The sequence below is a fragment of the Oncorhynchus mykiss genome, chromosome 30 (genome assembly GCF_057628025.1).
Source record: "Oncorhynchus mykiss isolate SJ-2025 chromosome 30, ASM5762802v1, whole genome shotgun sequence".
NCBI lineage: Eukaryota > Metazoa > Chordata > Actinopteri > Salmoniformes > Salmonidae > Oncorhynchus > Oncorhynchus mykiss.
Genome location: NC_143051.1, coordinates 25,980,704 through 26,000,539, shown reverse-complemented (window position 1 = coordinate 26,000,539; position 19,836 = coordinate 25,980,704). Strand labels below are relative to the sequence as shown.

The 19,836-nt window shown below is 45.8% G+C and overlaps 1 protein-coding gene across 1 annotated transcript in view; it reads right to left on the bottom strand.

Moving 5' to 3' along the window:
- Positions 1 to 935: 935 nt before the first annotated feature.
- The window catches only part of LOC110488179 (transcription factor HIVEP3), a 42,996-nt gene continuing 24,095 nt past the window's right edge, over positions 936 to 19,836 (bottom strand). The window contains exons 2-7 of the mRNA XM_036971172.2: positions 14,850 to 19,622; positions 14,328 to 14,518; positions 5,725 to 5,900; positions 5,181 to 5,273; positions 3,771 to 5,086; positions 936 to 3,077 (exon numbers count right to left, since the gene is read on the bottom strand). Coding sequence (XP_036827067.2) covers positions 2,325 to 3,077; positions 3,771 to 5,086; positions 5,181 to 5,273; positions 5,725 to 5,900; positions 14,328 to 14,518; positions 14,850 to 19,145 — 6,825 coding nt within the window. The 5' untranslated portion in view covers positions 19,146 to 19,622 and the 3' untranslated portion in view covers positions 936 to 2,324. The remainder of the gene's footprint in view (positions 3,078 to 3,770; positions 5,087 to 5,180; positions 5,274 to 5,724; positions 5,901 to 14,327; positions 14,519 to 14,849; positions 19,623 to 19,836) is intronic.

The window sequence follows — 19,836 nt, the reverse complement described above, 5'->3', positions numbered from 1 at the left end:
AAATAATTGGAAATGTATAATTATGCTTTATGTCAATTTCTGGGTGAAAATACAGTAGGGACGGATGGCCAATTTCTTAAATAGATGATGTCATTGTTTTCAGCAAACCGCAGTCCTGAGCATCGGTCTCCTGTGGCTTGATGCTAGGGACATCTAGTGGCTGACAAAGACATTGTCCTCATAGTGAGACAAAGAAACAGCCTGAACCGCTGCAGCTACTCCAGAGCATACTGTAGATGCACCATACCAAATCAACCCATGTAAATAACCCCTATGCACCCTATACAATACTGTAGATCTGAGAGAAGTAGATTGGTGTCAGCAATATGGCAACAATTCCACCTGGCCGGTGGTGCTATTACTATGTTATATCTATATAATCCTCTCAGATCTCCACAAGGGGGTAGGGGATAATTGTAGTTGAGCCACTATCCCAAGTCCACACCATAGCCCCTGAGAGAAATGGATAGGGCCAAGCAATATGGCGAATGTTCCACTTTGCCTGTCATATAAGGTGGCACTATTACCATATTGGTTACGTCTCACGTCCTATAGCTAACGAAGAGGTAAAGGCTACAGGGGTCTGTTTGGGATAGAGTGATAGAATACTCAGTGGGTGACAACATTTGGAGGGTGGCAGATATGAATTACAATTCTAAAGGGTTTGAATTGCTCCATACACTCTGACTGAGATATGTGTGCGTCTCACCTAGCTATGTTAAGATGAATGCACTAACTGGTAAGTCGTTCTGGATAAGAGCATCTGCTGAAAAGCTCAAAAGTAAAAATGTACGAGACTAGTGAGGAACCAACACTAGCAGCCACAAGAGGGCAACATAAAATACAAGATATACTGTAGCACTGTTGAATGATGCTGCATTGAATTAAACAGAACCAAATGTGTAGGTCGAAAGAAAACATACACAGGGACACCATTTCATTATAAATCTGTAAAAACTCATTTTAATGGTAAAAGACACATGAAAACGACAAATATGGAAACGGCTTCCTTTATAAAAACGACCTGTTATTACTGTGTTTATGGAAATAAATAGGGACTGCATCATGTACAGCAGATGATCAAAACAAGATATATTTGTATGAATATTCAATGAGTGGAGTTAGCTTTTCTACCCCGAATGCGTGCTCCTATTCCAAGATTTACTCTCAACGAGATAGTAGAAAATAAGATATTATTCTAACCCTGATTCTTCAAAACAGCCAGGCAGCATATCAAAAATGAACCATCTTTAAATATGGAATCCACAGTATGGAAAACGGTGCCACTGTCTGCCCCTTGGCCGTTGTTTTAGTTTTGTTGACGAAGCGGAGGTGAGGAGCGTCGGCCCACCGTTGTAAATTCTGCTGTTCTATCGCACGTGCATTGAGTGAAAAACAACAGTGTTCGTTGTTTGAAATGACTTCTTTGTTGTTGTAATATTGCACACGGACGTGGCGGTTTTCACCATCAAGGATTCCAGCTTGAAAATAAACAAAGAATCACAGCCATTAAGAATAACATTCCAAGCCACAATCTTGACAGAAATTGCACTTCAAAATACTGGTCAAGGTGAGATGTCTAGTACCTTTCTATATTTGGTTGTACAGGAGTAGGATCTTCATTTGACCACACTTTTGTTGCCGAGACTTTCCCTGCACCGCAGGAAATGCAGATTAGCTTTTTGATTGACATAAATTCACTGTAACCCCACACTAACACACGGTCATATTAACAGTATTGCACTTTTCATGTAGCCTCCTTCTGACCAGCCCACCCACCGATCAAGCAGGATCATTTTGCTGCAGGATCATTTTGCTGTGACAATATGTGTCAAATGAAGACCGTACACCTGTACATCGTACAGTATAAAAACAGCAAGAGCAGTATCATGTATTATAGAGTTATCAAAGGGGTCGACGGGGGAATAGTAGACTAAATCAAATCTTTATCTACATTTCATTCCAGATCTCACAGAGGATAGTACCGAATTGCATAAGAGCACATCAATAATACATTAACAGCAATGCCATTAACCAAAAGAAGAGAGTAAAAAAAGATTACAAAACATATACTGCATATTCAACATATCTATATATTATTCATATAATTACATAATCACATTATAGTCAGAAGCCGTACGCTCCCGAGTGCTCTTCTTGGATTCCTTTTGTCTTCTTCAGTCTCAAAACCAGAATTGTTTCTAGCTCTGCGATCATGGCTGTCTCTGAAATGGCACCGTATCCCCTATGTAGGAAATACGTTGCCATATCAGATGTACCCAAGACAAGTCTGTTACACTGTTCCCTAAAGGTGCTCCTTCCTATCAGAGTTTAGTCTGGAAAGAAGGCGGTGCCTTTTGGCCTTGGGTAGTCACTGGAAAAACACTTCCTTCTCTAAAGTGTGTATCTGTATCTCTTTCTGTGGGTGTGGTTCCCTTGGACAAAGTGCTCGTCCGGGTGCCTGTAGTGAGTGAGCTGCCTGCTACCTCTGTCCCAGTGAACAGTAGTTTAGTCTCTTCCCTTCGACTCAAACTCCCATGATTCTCTGGTCTCATGGTGCACACGTGTACATGGGCCATACCTGCCTTGTCTGGGAGAGGTGTTGACTGTCTGCACTTGGCCCCGGCCTCTCCCTCTCCTACCCTGTTGTCCTGGTAACTGGTGTGCATGCTAGTGCTAGGCCTAGCAGCCTCTTTCAGACTGTTCTGATGGTCCTTCAATGATGAAGGCCAACTAAGTGGCACTTCGTCCAGTCCAGCTCTCCTGATCCTGGACCGGTCCATCTCTGAAGGGGTAGGGGTGTTCTGGGCTGTCATGGACTGGTCCATCCTTGCCGGAGTAGGAGTGTCCTTTGCTGCCACAGGGCTAGTCACCAAGCTGTAGAGTGGACTGGTCCTGGGCTGTACCATGTGGATCCCCCCAATGGGGATCAGCAGGTTGGCGGTCCTGGCTAGCTGCTGGGAGTGGAGAGGCAGGTGGCTGAGGACACCCCCTTGGCCCCCTCGGAATGGTCTAGTCCTGGGGGACAGGAGAGGGGGACGCAGCTCGTCATCCTCCTGAACAGAGTAGCTCTTCATCTGGGTGTGGATGAGGGGAAGGAGAAGGGTGTAAAGGTTTGAACCACAACACAACCAAACCACAACGGCAACACGACTTGTGAAGAAACATACCATGGTTATGTATGGTGAGCTGACTGAGAAATTGACACAAATTTAGAGGCTGATGACACAGTCCCTGTGGTTACAGTCTAAGACATCTAATGATAGGTGTGTGTCTCGTTTTATCACCGACTGCCCAGAACAAATTGTTTGTGTCTATTTGGGATCTCTCGCATTATTTTTTGGTTTTGTGTTGTTGGTTTGGTTTGAATCAAATAAAACAACCCTTTTTCCTTTTCCTAGAAAGGTGTGACTTTAAAATAACCCTGAGTGTACCCGCTTGCATATCTGTATTTGTTTTGGATGTTTATTTTACTTGAATGTGGCTGTTTAGCCCTCACAGGAACTGCTTTGTGTACAGAAAAGGGTTTATTTTCATCTCTGAACCGAACCGACTAAACAAACAGAGACAGATCACATTGCAGGTGAGTGAGCAGCACTGTGGTTATCAAACCAGTCCGTCCCCACGTTATAGCCATTAAATTCAATTATACAACAAAAATTCAAGCGAGCCAAACAGTCTCTACCTTGATCAAATATCAACAAGGTTGGAGACAAAGTGTGTCTGTGTTGTGTTCTAGGGTTGACAGAGAGAGACTGTGAAATACTCACCAGCCGTGCCTTGGAGCTTGTAGCTGTAGCAGGTCTGTCCCTGTGGGGATTTGAAGATGGGTCTCTGGGCAGACGGGTTCTGTGTTGAGCAGGGATGGTTACCTGAGGGGCAGGGGAGCCACCACTGGGGGACTTGGGCCTGATAGGTGAGAGGCCTCTTAGGGAGGATGGATGTCTCTCTAGGGAGGGGGAGACATGACAACCTAGCAGAGACAGAGAGGAGGGTGGGGAGGGGTGACAGGGGGCAGGGGACAGTTTATGACTAGGGGGCAGAGATGAGAGTGGTGGATGAGAGGGGTGGCAGGAGACAGCAGAAAGGTTATGCCTAGGGGAAGGGCAGCGAAGAGGAGACAGGTCCACTCTAGGGGATAGGGAGTGAGCAGGAGACAGGTGATGAGATGGAGATAGGGCTGGGGCTGGAGATGAGGACAGGCAGTGAGATGGAGATGAGGACAGGTGATGAGATGGAGATGAGGACAGGTGTTGAGATGGAGATGAGGACAGCTGATGAGATGGAGATGAGGACAGGCGATGAGATGGAGATGGAGATTGGGCTGGGGCTGGAGATGAGGGCAAGCAATGAGATGGAGATGAGGACAGGCGATGAGATGGAGATGAGGACAGGCGATGAGATGGAGATGGAGATAGGGCTGGGGCTGGAGATGAGGACAGGCGATGAGATGGAGATAGGGCTGGGGCTGGAGATGAGGACAGGCGATGAGATGGAGATGGAGATAGGGCTGGGGCTGGAGATGAGGACAGGCGATGAGATGGAGATGGAGATAGGGCTGGGGCTGGAGATGAGGACAGGCGATGAGATGGAGATGGAGATAGGGCTGGGGCTGGAGATGAGGAAAGGCGATGAGATGGAGATAGGGCTGGGGCTGGAGATGAGGACAGGCGATGAGATGGAGATGGAGATAGGGTTGGTGATGGACAGTGGCGTGGGGAGCGGTGACCAGCGCTGTCCAGGTGCCTCCTCCGGGAGAACAGAGCTCTCTTCTTGCTGGGGGAACCAGCAAGGTAACAGAGGCTTGGCTCCTGGGGATTCAGCCTCTGAGGCTGGCTGGGCTGGCTTGACCCAGATGGTCTGGTCCTGTCCCGGTCTGGTGTGGTTCTGTTCTGGTTTGGGGGTTTGGGTGGCTTCAGGTGGCTTGTGGAGGAAGGGTCTTCATGGGACCAGGACTCCTCTTCACCATCATCATCTTCATCATCATACTCGTTGTCATCGTCGTCTTCTTCAGTTTCGCTGACGTCAGAGTGTTGGTGCTCGTCCTGTCCTGTTTCTGGCCAGACTAAGCAGTCTTCACTGCCTCCTGAGAGGAAGGGGGGGAGTATGAGGCAACACAACACAGCAAAGTATTATTGAATACAGTAAGAGGTAGACACAGCAACATAACATCATCCTACCTTCCTCGGCCTCTTCCAGGGAAGAGCCAGTCATTGGCCCGTCATGGCATTTCTTCCCATGGGCCTTGGACTTCATGTGTTTAGTCAGGTTCCCTGGAACAACAGAGAACCATCACATTACCATCCTGAGACATCACTAACAACACACTGGATGAACAGAGATGTCAACTCCAAGCAGGTCAGCAGTACCCTTTCCTTAAAAATATATTTTATAAGTGAGACCTGATTCCAATAAGGCAGCAATTCCAGTACCTATCCACCTATCTATATCCACTAGAAAGTTGCAGTCCTGTGACTATCAGTAACCACAACAAGGCAGCAGTCCTGTGACTATCTGTAACCACAAGACAGCAATACTGTGACTATCAGTAACCACAAGGCAGCAGTCCTGTGACTATCTGTAACCACAACAAGGCAGCAGTCCTGTGTCTATCTGTAACCACAACAAGGCAGCAGTCCTGTGTCTATCTGTAACCACAACAAGGCAGCAGTCCTGTAATTATCTGTAACCCCAAGGCAGCAGTCCTGTCTATCCATAGCTCACCTTTGGTTTTGAAGGCAAAGTTGCAATGCTTGCAGACGTAGGGTCGTGAGTCAGTGTGCAGGCGGATGTGTTTACGCAGCATACTAGGCTTCTTACAGCGGATGCCACACTCCTCACACACATATCTGCCCCTGCCTCGACCCCGCACGTACACGTACTCCTCACTAGACCTGTAGCTAAAGGGACAAGAGAGAGAGAGAGATACTTTGAATATATGCAGTGTAGTGTCATTTTATTATGTATAGGTAATGCTACCACCATAAACCTTGTGACTTGATGCTAGTGCTCTTTCAATAACATCTAGGAATGGAGAGGAACCTGAGTGAACAGAGTTCCAAAAGTTGTGATCTTTTGATCTGAATCCCGGGTCCAATTTTTAGTGGTGAGTTAATTTCCACCCCTGATGAAACCACGGGCCATATGTCTGTAATAAGCATTGGTTCTTTATACTGTATATAGCACCTGCACACTGCTATAATGTTTCTATTTATCACTGTATCATTTTGGCTGGATAGGGGGTCCACCCGTCTGTGTGTGTGTGTGTGTGTGTGTGTGTGTGTGTGTGTGTGTGTGTGTGTGTGTGTGTGTGTGTGTGTGTGTGTGTGTGTGTGTGTGTGTGTGTGTGTGTGTGTGCGCTTCTGGCCTGGAATGTGTTCTGGTTTGGGGTTATAAAAGCCCCTCTGTGTGAAGCTGAAGTGGGGGCACTGCAGTGGCACTCTAACACCCATCACCACCCTCTCACACCACCATCACCCAACCCCAGTCCAAACACAGAGAGCCTGCGACATCAGCCGGGGTTTGGAATAGCCAGCCAATAAAAACACATGGTTTGGAACAGCCAGCCAATAAAAACAGACCAGAGAGGGAGGGAAACCCTGGGCTCAGACCAGCTGCTCCAAATAAACAGAAAATAAAACACCTTTCTATTAATAGGAATGGTAATTACAATGATAGCTAACATGCTTAACGGTGTGTGTGTGTGTGTGTGTGTGTGTGTGTGTGTGTGTGTGTGTGTGTGTGTGTGTGTGTGTGTGTGTGTGTGTGTGTGTGTGTGTGTGTGTGTGTGTGTGTGTGTGTTGATAGTTACATGGAGCATGCCTTTTCTGAAAAGCTCCTTAGGCTTGGACAGCCTGGGTGGCATTGATATTTGGCAGCATGGGCAGTCTACATAGGCTTACGGTTTGTGGCCTTCAGATTGCAGGCCTGCCTAAGAGTAGAGCAAAACCACTGTCTAGGTACTGCTCTGTTTCAGATGTTATGGGCAGCGTAGCTGTGTGGTGGTGAATGAGCTTTTTGTTTCCTTATTAAGTGTCCTTGTATCAACAACCTTTGAAATGTTTGAATCCTTTATGATGCAATGTGATTTGTGGATTCAAATAAAGTATTTCAAATGTGTGTGAGTGTGTGTTTGTGTGTTGATGCATGAGTGTGTACGTGCCCACAGACAAAAAATCCCACGTCGAACTGATATACAGCATGTAAGCACATTGAGGGCCACCAACCCACTCGCAATTCATAGTATACTCTGACACCCATTCATAGATCCTGCCCCTAGCTTTATCTTCAGCGAGACAGCCTACACTAAATCCTCCCTCACTCAGCCCTCACTCCCCCGTAATGTAGCCGTACGGAAAGTTCATTGTTTGACTTCCTCTGTCTTTCACTGCTTTGTTTTATCATCCCTCACACACACACCGGCCCCAACAGATGGAGTTGGTGGGCTCAGAGCTCCACACAGCGCAGCCGGGAAGAGAGATGAGTCATTCCCAGCTAGCACATTGGGTTTCTTGGAAGTTGAGGGAACGTATGTTTTTGGTTTCACATTGGTTGTGGGAACGAAGCCATACGTCTCCTGACCGGTAAAACTGAACGATTTTAAAACGTTCTGAGAACAGAAGTGGAAATTTCACCTCTTCTAAGAACATTTTACTCTGGTTCCTTTAAGTTTTTCATTAACACTCTGATAACGGAAACTATAGATTATTTGGAGGTTTTTGAATAACATCCTTTCACTGAATGTTACAATAAGATTCAATAACACACACTGCTAGTAAACTTTATTAAACTCCAAGCACAGATAGGACACACGGAAATTAATTTCTTTAGGCATTAATCATGCAAACACATACATTTTTTATTGTGACACAGCATCAGTGAGATTGGAACCCATAATCATATTTTTTCCAACCATGGAAAGAGTGTACTGCGCCACCAGGATGGAGCTAGCATGCCATGTTTTTTTACGGAAACTTATCTGTTCATTTTAGTCTATTCAAAACGGACCCCATTACAAAGGAAACAAGCACTCATTAAGATCAGGTTTCGCAAATTAGTGGGCGTGGCCAACACGCCTGAACACACTTAACAAGATAGAGGATAGAGATAGTTTTGATGATGCTGATGCTGAGAATGGAATGTATGAATTTCTAAATAACATGTTAAGAACATTCTCTGAACGTTACTTCAGTTTTCTAGTGATTTTTAAGGAAATGTTTCTTAACATTCTGAGCAGGGACGTCAAGCACCCATTATTTCAAAGGGGGCACGAAGTACATTAGGATGAAATGGGGGAGGTGTTCATTATGCCTACTAATCATTATGCCTAATTATATGTCGCAAATGTCTATTTTTCTGCATAGGTTATCTAAGCATACCTCTTGAACTTTTCAATTGTCATTTTAATAAATGAAGCACATTTATTAATTTAAGAACTTTTATGCCTAATGAGTTTAGTACAACTGCCACACTGATATATAGTATCATATCAATTGTATGAAATTGTGGGGTAACTACAATGGTGTTGATCCATCCTCAGTTTTCTTCTATCACAGACATTAAACTAACTTTTTTAAAGTCACCATTGGCATCCTTAAAGAAACCATTGGTTTCCTTCCTCTCCGGCAACTGAGTTAGGAAGGACGCCTGTATCTTTGATGTGACTGGGTGTATTATTACACCATCCAAAGTGTAATTAATAACTCCACCATGCTCAGAGGGATATTTAATGATTGTTTTTTTAACACATCTACCAATAGGTGCCCTTCTTTGCGATGCATTGGAAAATCTCCCTGCTCTTTGTGGTTGAATCTGTGTTTGAAATGCAATGTTCGACAGAGGGACCTTACAGATAATTGTGTGTGTGGGGTACAGAGATGAGGTAGTCATTAAAAAATCATGTTAAACATTATTATTGCATACAGAGCCCATGTAACTTATTATGTGAGCACATTTTTACTCCTGAACTTATTTAGGCTTGCCATAACAAAAGGGTTGAATACTTATTGACTCAAGACATTTCAGGTTTTCATTTTCAGTTCATTTGTAAACATTTTGAAAAACAATTCAATTTTGACATTATGGGGTTTCGGATCAATTTAACACAACAAACAAAATGTGGGAAAAAGTTCTGAAAGCACTGTTTTTATGCATAATCAATGAATATGGGACAGTAGGTGTAAATAGAATAAAGACACTCTTCCCCTCTGTTCCTCTCAGCTCTCGAGACAACTCACTCTGTGTAGGAGGTAGAACGTCAAAATTAACATGACGCCGATGGCAAAGCAACGCTTATAGTGGAGCTGAGCTGTAAAATAGCTAGACAAGCTACTCTAACTTGATTGATTGCCTGTAATGGCTTGGTAGCTATTTATGAGGTTGGGAGATTGGAAACCTGTCTAGCTAGCTAGCTAAAGCCAACTTCATAAAATTGCTAGGTGGCTTTATTACGGAGAAAAAATACCACTGATATAATTATTTGATAAAACATGGGCTTAAAATGAAGTTTAGTCATTCAAATCCCCTGTAGGTCTAAGCACTTAGATCACAATAGCTAACATATGGAATTGTTTTAGGATGGTCATAAAATTTATCATTTAGCTATTTGATTTGGAATTTTAGAACCGCTGTAGGTATATTAGTTAGCTCAAATGGTTTGATCTGGACAATCAGTTTTGTGGTTAAACCTCTTAGAAATTAGGATGTCAACGTTAAAGATTTCAGACGACTGCAGTAAAGCTTGTGGATGCCGTAGAGCAAAACAAATGACCGTGTCATCATCTCATCTTTCATCGTATTCGTTTGTAGCTCAAACGATTTGAGGTTCTACAGGCGATTGTGACAATTTTCTATTCCGGATCCTCTCAAGTGTAGAAAAACACAGCTTTTACAAGCCCCCTATTATGGAATAGGCACAAACTTTATATCGACGGAAAGAGGGGATAAAGCTGTAGCCTCTGCAATACAGTTTATAATCAAAATGACATCACTGTGTGAGGCACAGGTGCATCAATAGACTCTAGGGGGTTTTAATTCATCTGAAACAAAAACTAAAAAGGACAGTGCTGGCGGGTCACGTGCCCTTGTGCTGCCTATGAGAATCTGGTTCTGAGACGGAATGTATGTTTTTTAATAACATTCTTAGAACGTTCTATGAACGTTACTAAAGCCTTAACGTTCTCGGAACAATTTGAGAACATAACTTTAAATATAACCATGAGGAAACCTGTAAGAGACGTTACGCTGAAGTACTGAAATTCCCACAGAAGAATGCTGTTAGTTAACATTCACTGAACTAAACTCAGCAAAAAAAGAAACATCCCTTTTTCAGGACCCTGTCTTTCAAAGAGAATTAGTAAAAATCCAAATAACTTTGCAGATCTTCATTGTTAAGGGTTTAAACACTGCTTGTTCAATTAACCATAAACAATTAATGAACTTGCACCTGTGGAACGGTCGTTAAGACACTAACAGCTTAGACGGAAGGCAATTAAGGTCAAAGTTATGAAAACTTAGGACACTAAAAAGGCCTTTCTACTGACTCTGAAAAACACCAAAAGAAAGATGACCAGGGTCCCTGCTCATCTGCGTGAACATACCTTAGGCATGCTGCAAGGAGGCATGAGAACTGCAGATGTGGCCGGGGCAATAAATTGCAATGTCCGTACAGTGAGATGCCTAAGACAACGCTACAGGGAGACAAGATGGACAGCTGATCGTCCTCGCAGTGGCAGACCACGTGTAACAACACCTGCACAGGATTGGTACATCCGAACATTACTCCTGCGGGACAGGTACAGGATGCAACAACAACTGCCCGAGTTACACCAGGAACGCACAATCCCTCCATCAGTGCTCAGACTGTTCGCAATAGGCTGATTGAGGCTGGCTTGAGGGCTTGTAGGCCTGTTGTAAGGCAGGACCTCACCAGACATCACCGGCAACAACGTCGCCTACAAATCCACCGTTGCTGGATCATACCGGACTGGTAACAAGTGCTCTTCACTGACGAAACGCGGTTTTGTCTCACCAGGGGTGATGGTCGGATTCGCGTTTATCGTCGAAGGAATGAGCATTAAACCGAGGCCTGTACTCTGGAGCGGGATCGATTTAGAGGTGGAGGGTCCGTCATGGTCTGGCACGTGTGTCACAGCATCATAGGACTGAGCTTGTTGTCATTGCAGGCAATCGCAACGCTGTGCATTACAGGGAAGACATCCTCCTCTCTTATGTGGTACCCTTCCTGCAGGCTCATCCTGACATGACCCTCCAGCATTACAATGCCACCAGCCATACTGCTCGTTCTGTGCGTGATTTCCTACAAGACAGGAATGTCAGTGTTCTGCCATGGCCAGCGAAGAGCCTAGATCTCAATCCCATTGAGCACGTCTGGGACCTGTTGGATCGGAGTGAGGGCTAGGGCCATTCCCCCCAGAAATGTCCGGGAACTTGCAGGTGCCTTGGTGGAAGAGTGGGGTAACATCTCACAACAAGAACTGGCAAATCTGGTGCAGTCCATGAGGAGGAGATGCACTGCAGTACTTAATGCAGCCCCCCCCCCCCCCCCTTGTTCAGGGACACATTATTCCATTTCTGTTAGTCACATGTCTGTGGAACTTATTCAGTTTATGTCTCAGTTGTTGAATCTTGTTATCTTCATACAAATATTTACACATGTTAAGTTTGCTGAAAATAAACGCAGTTGACAGTGAGATGACGTTTCTTTTTTGATTTGAGTTGATTTGAGAACATTCCCGAATGTCAAACCAGTAGGAGAATGTTCCTAGAACATTTCCAAAATTGAAATGAAGTGTAACCATGTTTGAACTTTTTGGAAATGTTCTGTTAAATGAACGAAATAGACAAGAAAATATAGATTTTTGGGGGCACAAATTCCTTAAATGTGCTGAGAATGTTCCAAAGCCAAGCAACTGTCCTGCTCCATTCCCAGAAAGTTGTGGGATAATCACGGCCATAGGACAACCACGCTCTGACCAAGCTCTAAGAAACACATGGCTCTTGGAATGCTATGTGCTAGATGGGTTGTGACTGGTGAGAAGAAGGAGTCATGAAAAAAACAACAGGTTCCCAAGGGTCCTCGGAAAGATGCAGAGGAACGCACAGATGGCACCTCAGTGGCACAATCACAGATAAGATAGAGGAGACCAAGTGTTCTCAGAAGTTTCAGTTATGTCTGATTTATAACCCCAGTGTGATTCAACGTAAATGAACATAGACTATTCACGGTGCTCTCAATCTCTTGCAGCTCTTTCTCTTGTCTGACACATCCTACATAAGTCCCATTATTAGTATCAAACAACACTTTCTTCATCTAGGTATATACCTTCCTCTCTCTCCTCTGAAAATAGTATCTCTACTATTCTCTACAAATACAGTTGAATTTGGAAGTGTACATACACCTTGGCCAAATACATTTAAACTCAGTTTTTCACAATTCCTGACATTTAATCCTAGTAAAAATTCCCTGTCTTAGGTCAGTTAGGATCACCACTTCATTTTAAGAATGTGAAATGTCAGAATAATAATAGAGACAATGATTTATTTCAGCTTTTAATTATTTCATCACATTCCCAGTGGGTCAGAAGTGTACATACACTCAATTAGTATTTGGTAGCGTTGCCTTTAAATTGTCTTGGGTCAAACATTTCGGGTAGCCTTCCACAAGCTTCCACAATAATTTGGATGAATATTGGCCCATTCCTCCTGACAGAGCTGGTGTAACTGAGTCAGGTTTGTAAGCCTCCTTGCTCGCACACACTTTTTCAGTTCTGCCCTCAAATTTTCTATAGGATTGAGGTCAGGGCTTTGTGATGGCCACTACAATACTTTGACTTTTTGTCCTTAAGCAATTTTGACACAACTTTGGAAGTATGCTTGGTTTCACTGTCCATTTGGAAGACCCATTTGCGACCAAGCTTTAACTTCCTGACTGATGTCTTGAGATGTTGCTTCAGTATGTACACATAATCATTTTCCTCCCTCGTGATTTTTGTTTCATCAGACCAGAGGACGTTTCTCCAAAAAGTACGATCTTTGTCCCCATGTGCAGTTGCAAACCATAGTCTGGCTTTTTTATGGCGGTTTTGGAGCAGTGGCTTCTTCCTTGCTGAGTGGCCTTTCAGGTTATGTTGATATAAGACACATTTTACTGTGGATATAGATACTTTGTAACTGTTTCCTCCAGCATCTTTACAAGGTCCTTTGCTGTTGTTCCTGGGATTGATTTGCACTTTTCGCACCAAAGTACGTTCATTTATAGGAGACAGAACACATCTCCTTCTTGAGTGGTATGACGGCTGCATGGTCCCATGGTGTTTATACTTGCGTACTATTGTTTGTACAGATGAATGTGGTACCTTCAGGCGTTTGGAAATTGCTCCCAAGGATGAACCAGACCATTTTTTTTCTGAGGTTTTGGCTGATTTCTTTGATTGTCCCATGATGTCAGGCAAAGAGACACTGAATTTGAAGGTAGGCCTTGAAAAACATCCACAATTGACTCAAATTATGTAAATTAGCCTATCAGAAGCTTCTAAAGCCATGACATAATTTTCTGGAATTTTCCAAGCTGTTTAAAGGCACAGTCAACTTAGTGTATATAAACTTCTGACCCACTGAAATTGTGATACAGTGAATTATAAGTGAAATAATCTGCCTGTAAACAATTGTTGTAAAATGTAATTGTGTCATGCACAAAGTAGATGTCCTAACCGACAAGTAAAAACTATATTTTGTTGACAAGAAATTTGTGGAGTGGTTGAAAAACAAGTTTTAATGACTCCAACCTAAGTGTATGTACATTTCTGACTTCAACTGTAGATACATGATTTTTTTTTCATTCAATCAATCCCCATCTAAAATGGGAATTAAATCAGCCACTCCTCCCCTCTACAGCTGAATGGCCAGAACCATTGACTGTGTTGGGTGTAACTGAGCCTCTACAGGGTACAGTAGAGGAAGCTGGGTAGTTGTTGGTCATTTCCTGGCTAGGGCCACTCAACAGACGGGCTCTGTTGGTGTAGTCAGACAGCCAACCCTTAGCCCCTCATGTCCTGCAGAGGGGAACGACAACACTTCCCAGCACGACACAATCGACACCGAGACCAAATACCCTCACTGTCTGTGACTAGTAGCTTACAGTACTCATGTACCATGGTTTGCACTGTACAGAGACACACTTGTAAGGCTGAGTATAGTTTATAATGTCTTTATGAATATAAAGCCAATGAAGCTTTGCATCTTTAAATTATGTAATATTGTGGAGTGCTATTTCAACTCTAAAATGTAATCAGTCATAGACTACTCACCCTCCCTCACAGATCCAGATTCGAGGTGGAGGTTCTCTACATTTGCTGGTTGACTGGGCCTCCTCTTCTTTTTCCTTCTCTTCCTTCTCTTCTTCCTCCTCTCGTTCTTTCTTTGGCTCCTTGTCCTCTGCGGACTGCTCTTGCTCTGTTGTCTCAACATGGTGGCTGTCGCCGGGCAGAGTGGCATGTACCTATACTCGAGAGAGACATGTAGGGCAAATTCACCAACCCTGCTCCAGCAACATCAGGCCAAGGAGACAGGGATGGGAAGAATTCATCATAACTTATATGTTTCAGTACTTATCTAAATTATACTGTAGCATTACAATTTACAATATTGACCTACACGCTTCAAATGAGAAGTAGGGCCAAAATGTAAGACTGTATTGGGTCAAAAACAAAATATAGCATGAAAGACTACAACACATAGTACAGTATGGGACAAGGTAAAATAACTACATACAGTACTTCCTATTTCACATTGGCCATTCTATGAGGAGGCCTCCAGTAAAGTCTACTTACCTCAGAAGGGCATGGCGTCTTCATGTCGGCGGGCTCTGGTGGGGTCTCTGCAGGGGTGGATGACATGGGAGACATGGTATAGATGGTGTAGCTGACCCTCTGCTTGCAGTCCAACAGGGACAGGGCTGTCTTGGTGGAGAGGCCTGGAGGGTTGGAGTCATACTCGCTGGTAGACCAGGAGGAGTACACTGAGGGCTGGTCAGTCGAGGTGGAGGGGTTTGGCTTGACGTAGTTCAGATAACACCAGCTGTGAGAGGTGGTGGACTGGAGGGTCGGATATGAAGGTCCTTCTGGACTTATGGGAGTACACACCCTCGGTAAACATGTTGGAATCTCAACCTTTTCTTCTTTTGTTGATGTTTCTGCGATTACGTTTCCTACACAACTCGCCTCTTCTTCCTCCTCCTTCACTCGTTTCTGCTGCTGTTTGGACTCAGGGCTGAAATCGACACTGTTTGAAGGGGATAACATGCGCTTGTAGCTTCCTGAGCCTGAAGATCTACAGCCCTCCTCAGACCACAATTGGCTGTCATGGGGCAGAGGCAAAGCCAAGTGGTTGCCTGGAGGCAGAGTCAACTGGCTGACTGGTAGCAGAGTCTCAGACAACCTCTTAATGCTTACAGGCAGAGTCTTGACCAGGTGGCTGTTATGTTCAGACTTTGGGGTATTTCTATTGCCACTGTTTAATGCAGAACAAACAGGTTCCTGGGACCTAGATGTTGTGGTTTGGGACAGAGTGGTGTATATGGCACTGGCTAGGGTGTTGGTGTCTGCCTGTAGCCGGACTACTGCTACTGCTGGTGATATGGAGGGCCGGAGTAACTCTGGGCTGAGTGTGATGTTAGGGTGAGGGTGGAGGATCTGCGGAGGATGTGTTACAAACTCTGAAAGTCCATCATGACTGTGAGTTGGGACTGGAATCTCCAGCTTCAGGCCTGTGGATATTGGAAGGTAGTGGGCCCTAGCAATCCCTAATGGGCACTGGGTGGGGAGGGGGTGGGGAGGGTAGACAGGGCGGGGTTGGGCAGGGTGGATGTAGGTGTGGACAGGACGGAGGGAGATAATTACAGGCTTCCCTGAACAGAGAGGTGATGGGGCTACCCTCTGGAGGGGATCAGGAGATTCTACAGACTTATGAGAGGGTAGAACTTCAAAGCAATGTCCAGTTAACTGACTACTTTGATCCAGTTTCCATTGTGAGGGAGGCTCTCCGCAAAGAGTTTGCACAGGGTTACAGGATGTAACGCCTGACAGAGGGGAACCAGCAGCCGAACTAAGGTGTTGAGGACCTGGGCTTTGTCTAGATAAGGTGCTGGGACTGACAGGGTCAGGACTGGGGCTGCAGTGAGAAGGGTTGTTCACCTTTAGTGCTGTGTGTTTGGCAATAATGCAGGAACTGGGGTTCTGCTTCAGTTCTGCAGGTTTGGCAGGCTGCTCCTCCTCCTCTGGGTCCCTGACCGGAGTGTGTCTCATGAGGAGACATTTGCGTCTGTCTCTCCAGCCGGCCGCAGAGCGCTCAGGGGACAAACTGCTGTAGTCAAAGGACTTGCTCCGCATCTCCGACATCGCCATCAAAACAGATTGCTGTTGTGGGTCGTAAGGTGCTTGCTCTGAGGCCGACCGCCGCATCTCCCTTTTGTGATGATGCAGCCCTGGGACGGTCAACATGTTAGGGGCCCTGGACCTCCTCAATGGTATCCCAGCCAGGGTCTCCATGTCTCCGGGTCTGGTGGACTCCTCCAAGGATGCAGAGCGGCTAGATGCGTGGGATGCGCAACTGTCCTGGCTGGGGCTGCGAGGCAGGGAGATGGAGTCAAAGCTCGACATGGACTCTCCTGAAGACTGGGCGGCCTCGGCAAGGCGAATTCGTTTCTTCTTCGGGGGCAGCTTCTCGATGGGGACCCCAGACAGGGTGAGGCTCCTCTGTGGCCACTGGAACTCCTCTGTCCTCTTGGTCTGTTTAGGCATTAGGGAGGCCATTTCTGATTGTGTCTGAATAGACTCAATAACATTGGTGTTGGAATCCTCAGTGATGAATATCTCAGGGACCTGAACATTGCGTTGGCGCACCAGTTTGCGAGGTGTTGGTTTGGACGAGTGTTCCTGCAGCTGTTTTTGAGACGCATCCTCATGAGATGGGAATTGAATATGTGCCTCCTCTTTACCTTGACTCTCTGTAAACAAAGTGTCCTGTTTCTCAAATGAACTAGTATGTTGAATCACTGAGAAACCTTTCGATGTCCCTCCCCAATCCTGCTCTAATCGTGACCATGAGTTTCTATTGCATGCTACACTTGTTTCGTCTCTGCCTTGCACCAACGTGGACAAGGTGGGTATGGAGACAGGAGAGGATGGATCATCAGATTCAAAACTCTCCTCTTTCCTTCTCTTGCGCATTGCCAAAATCCCTGGTCTGTTGATTGGATAGTGTATCAACTGTGAACGGTCCAGCTGGCATATTGTTGTACCAAGACTCTCTTGGGGAAGTCGTGCTATACAAAGACTTCTCTTGTGTGCCTTATAACCTTCCCAGTTCTTACATCCAACGCCACATGTCTCACACTCGTACGGCTCTGGTTGACATTGCTTATGGTCAGGAGGCACGATGGACATATTGTGATTGTAGAGCGTGTTGGGGCTACTGTGTAAACTATGTTCCTCTTTATTGAATTCAGCACCTAGTTCGATAGCATGCTGGCGTCGTAGCATCCCAATGTGGCGAGACTGTGTTCCAGACCGTTCATCAAAAGATTGGCTAAGGCGGAAATTTTGTGGACAGGCGCCAGAGGAGGCATCAGTAGAACTAGCAGCAGAGGGCATAGAGAGGCTTCTCAGAAGAGGAGCCATGGAAGTGGATGTCTGGCCTGCCGTTGAATCCACGTGTAGTGACTGGTGATGATGAAACTTCTCACACGGAACACCCATAGTGATGGAACCACTGCTCTTAAAGCCTGGGTCTCCAGGGTTGTTGGTGCTGTGGTGGACTACAGGCGACTCTTTCAGAGATAAAGAAACCTTAGACTCTGTGCTACTTCTCCTAGACAGAGAGAACCTCCTGGGCTTGACGCTATCGATCTTACTTGTGTCCACAACAGCCTCATTGATGGTGATGAGGTTGGTGATGTGGTCAATGACCTGCTTCTTGGGCACTGTGAATGGGATGCTCTTCTCCTGCTGTCCCTGGCTTCCAGAAGGCTGCTGGTCCTGATGCCGGGACATCCTCTGGAGGTGGCCCAGACGGCCATATTTCCCCAGGATGATCTCTGCATAGCTTTTGGCACTTTTGGTTACGTTGGGTGGGCTGTCCTGTGACTGCTCAGTGCTCTCAGAACGAGAGAAATAGCCAGACTCTGTGCTGCCTCTACTCCCCATACCCATCGAGGAACTGATCGAGTCAGACGAGCCTAGAGGGCCACGTTTCCCTCGGCTCAAACGCATGGCCAGCCTCTTCTTGACGGCGTAGGAGTTGTCCATCCCGCTGGACTGCTCTGTAGACCTCTCAGTGTCTTCATGGGTCTTCTCATTGGCCACACTGCCTTGTCTCTCCATGTTGGAAGAAGCAGCAGACAACGGCTGTCTAGTTTCGTCTTCTGACTCTGGAACCGGTTCTTCTAAAGCACTGGGCTCTCCAGAGGCGAGGCCGGCCTTCACCCTGTGGGTATGGGACTTCCGGTGCTTGTAGAGGTTGCTCTTGGTCTTGAAAGAAAATCCGCAGGGAGCACAAGGGTAGGGCCTCTCTCCGGTGTGGGAGCGGATGTGTTTCTGCAGGACGCTGGGCTTGGCACAGGCACGGCCACAGTAAGAGCACACATATTTCCCAGGTTTTCCAGGCTTACGCTCCCGTTTCTGCTTTAGGGTGCCCTCCTGGTTCTCCTCTGTGTCGGGAGCCTCTGTAGACTGGGTGGAGGTGGATGATGAGGAGGGAGTCGCCCTGGTCCCGCCAGACGAGGTCCGAGCCACTCTGGTTGGTGTTGCCTCTGCCTTTGCATGCTTACCATCCTCTGCCGGAGGGGTGTCGGAATCAACGCTTTGCCTCTGATGTCTGAGACGCTTGCGCTCCCGCTTATTAGGCAGTTTGTGGTGTTGTCCATGGTGTTGCTGTTGTTGTTGTTGTTGTTGAGGTCCTCCTTGTTTAGAGCGAGTCTGTTGTGTCTGCGGTTCATGGTTTTGGGAGGAGGGAGATTTGGGAGGCTGAGGGTCTGGGAGAGGCAGAGCAGACTCTCCTGGCTGAGGCTGGTCGTGAACTCCGGACTGCTCCCCAGTCGGCAAGCAGCTATGGCTGTGCAACGCCTCCATAAAACGGAACAACAACCTCAGGTAGACACCTGGGACCCCTCCACCTGAGCCTGAGACAGGCCACACAGGTCAAGCCTATTCATTTAACAGACTCTGGGATTGATGTATGATGAGTATTTTGTTCCTTAGTTATATCTGTCTTATACTGGCTTTCAGGCTGTCTATACTCATACTTAGTACTTTCTCAGGTCAAGCCATTCATTTAACGGATGCTGGGACACAACTGTGATTTGTCATGCGGTGATAGGGAACTTTTCCATCCTGAGCTAACGAAGCCACCCATCCTGGAGCTCTGTTGGCTCCCAGGGTAAACAACTCTGTCCTCTGAGCTTCCGGGGCAGTCCTGTCAGATAGTCCTGTTTTCAGCTATTCAGATACTGGGTTTAACCCGTTCTTGTGTCAGGCCTTCAGGTTTTCAGATACAGTTTTCAGGACTTTTGGTTGGATGTCTGTGTCCTCTGGTTCACTCCAGAAGATCTAAAAGAAGAAAAAGAAAAGATCAGATTACTGACAGACCCACCTGAGGGGTAGTCTCTATCTTTCCTTCCTTCTGTCTTTCACACACACATAGTGCGAACACATGGATGCACACACACACACACACACACACACACACAAAATGAAATTACACCATGGAGACAGATGGCAGTCTCTCTCTGCCCACTATGATCTAAAAACATTACTGTTGAAG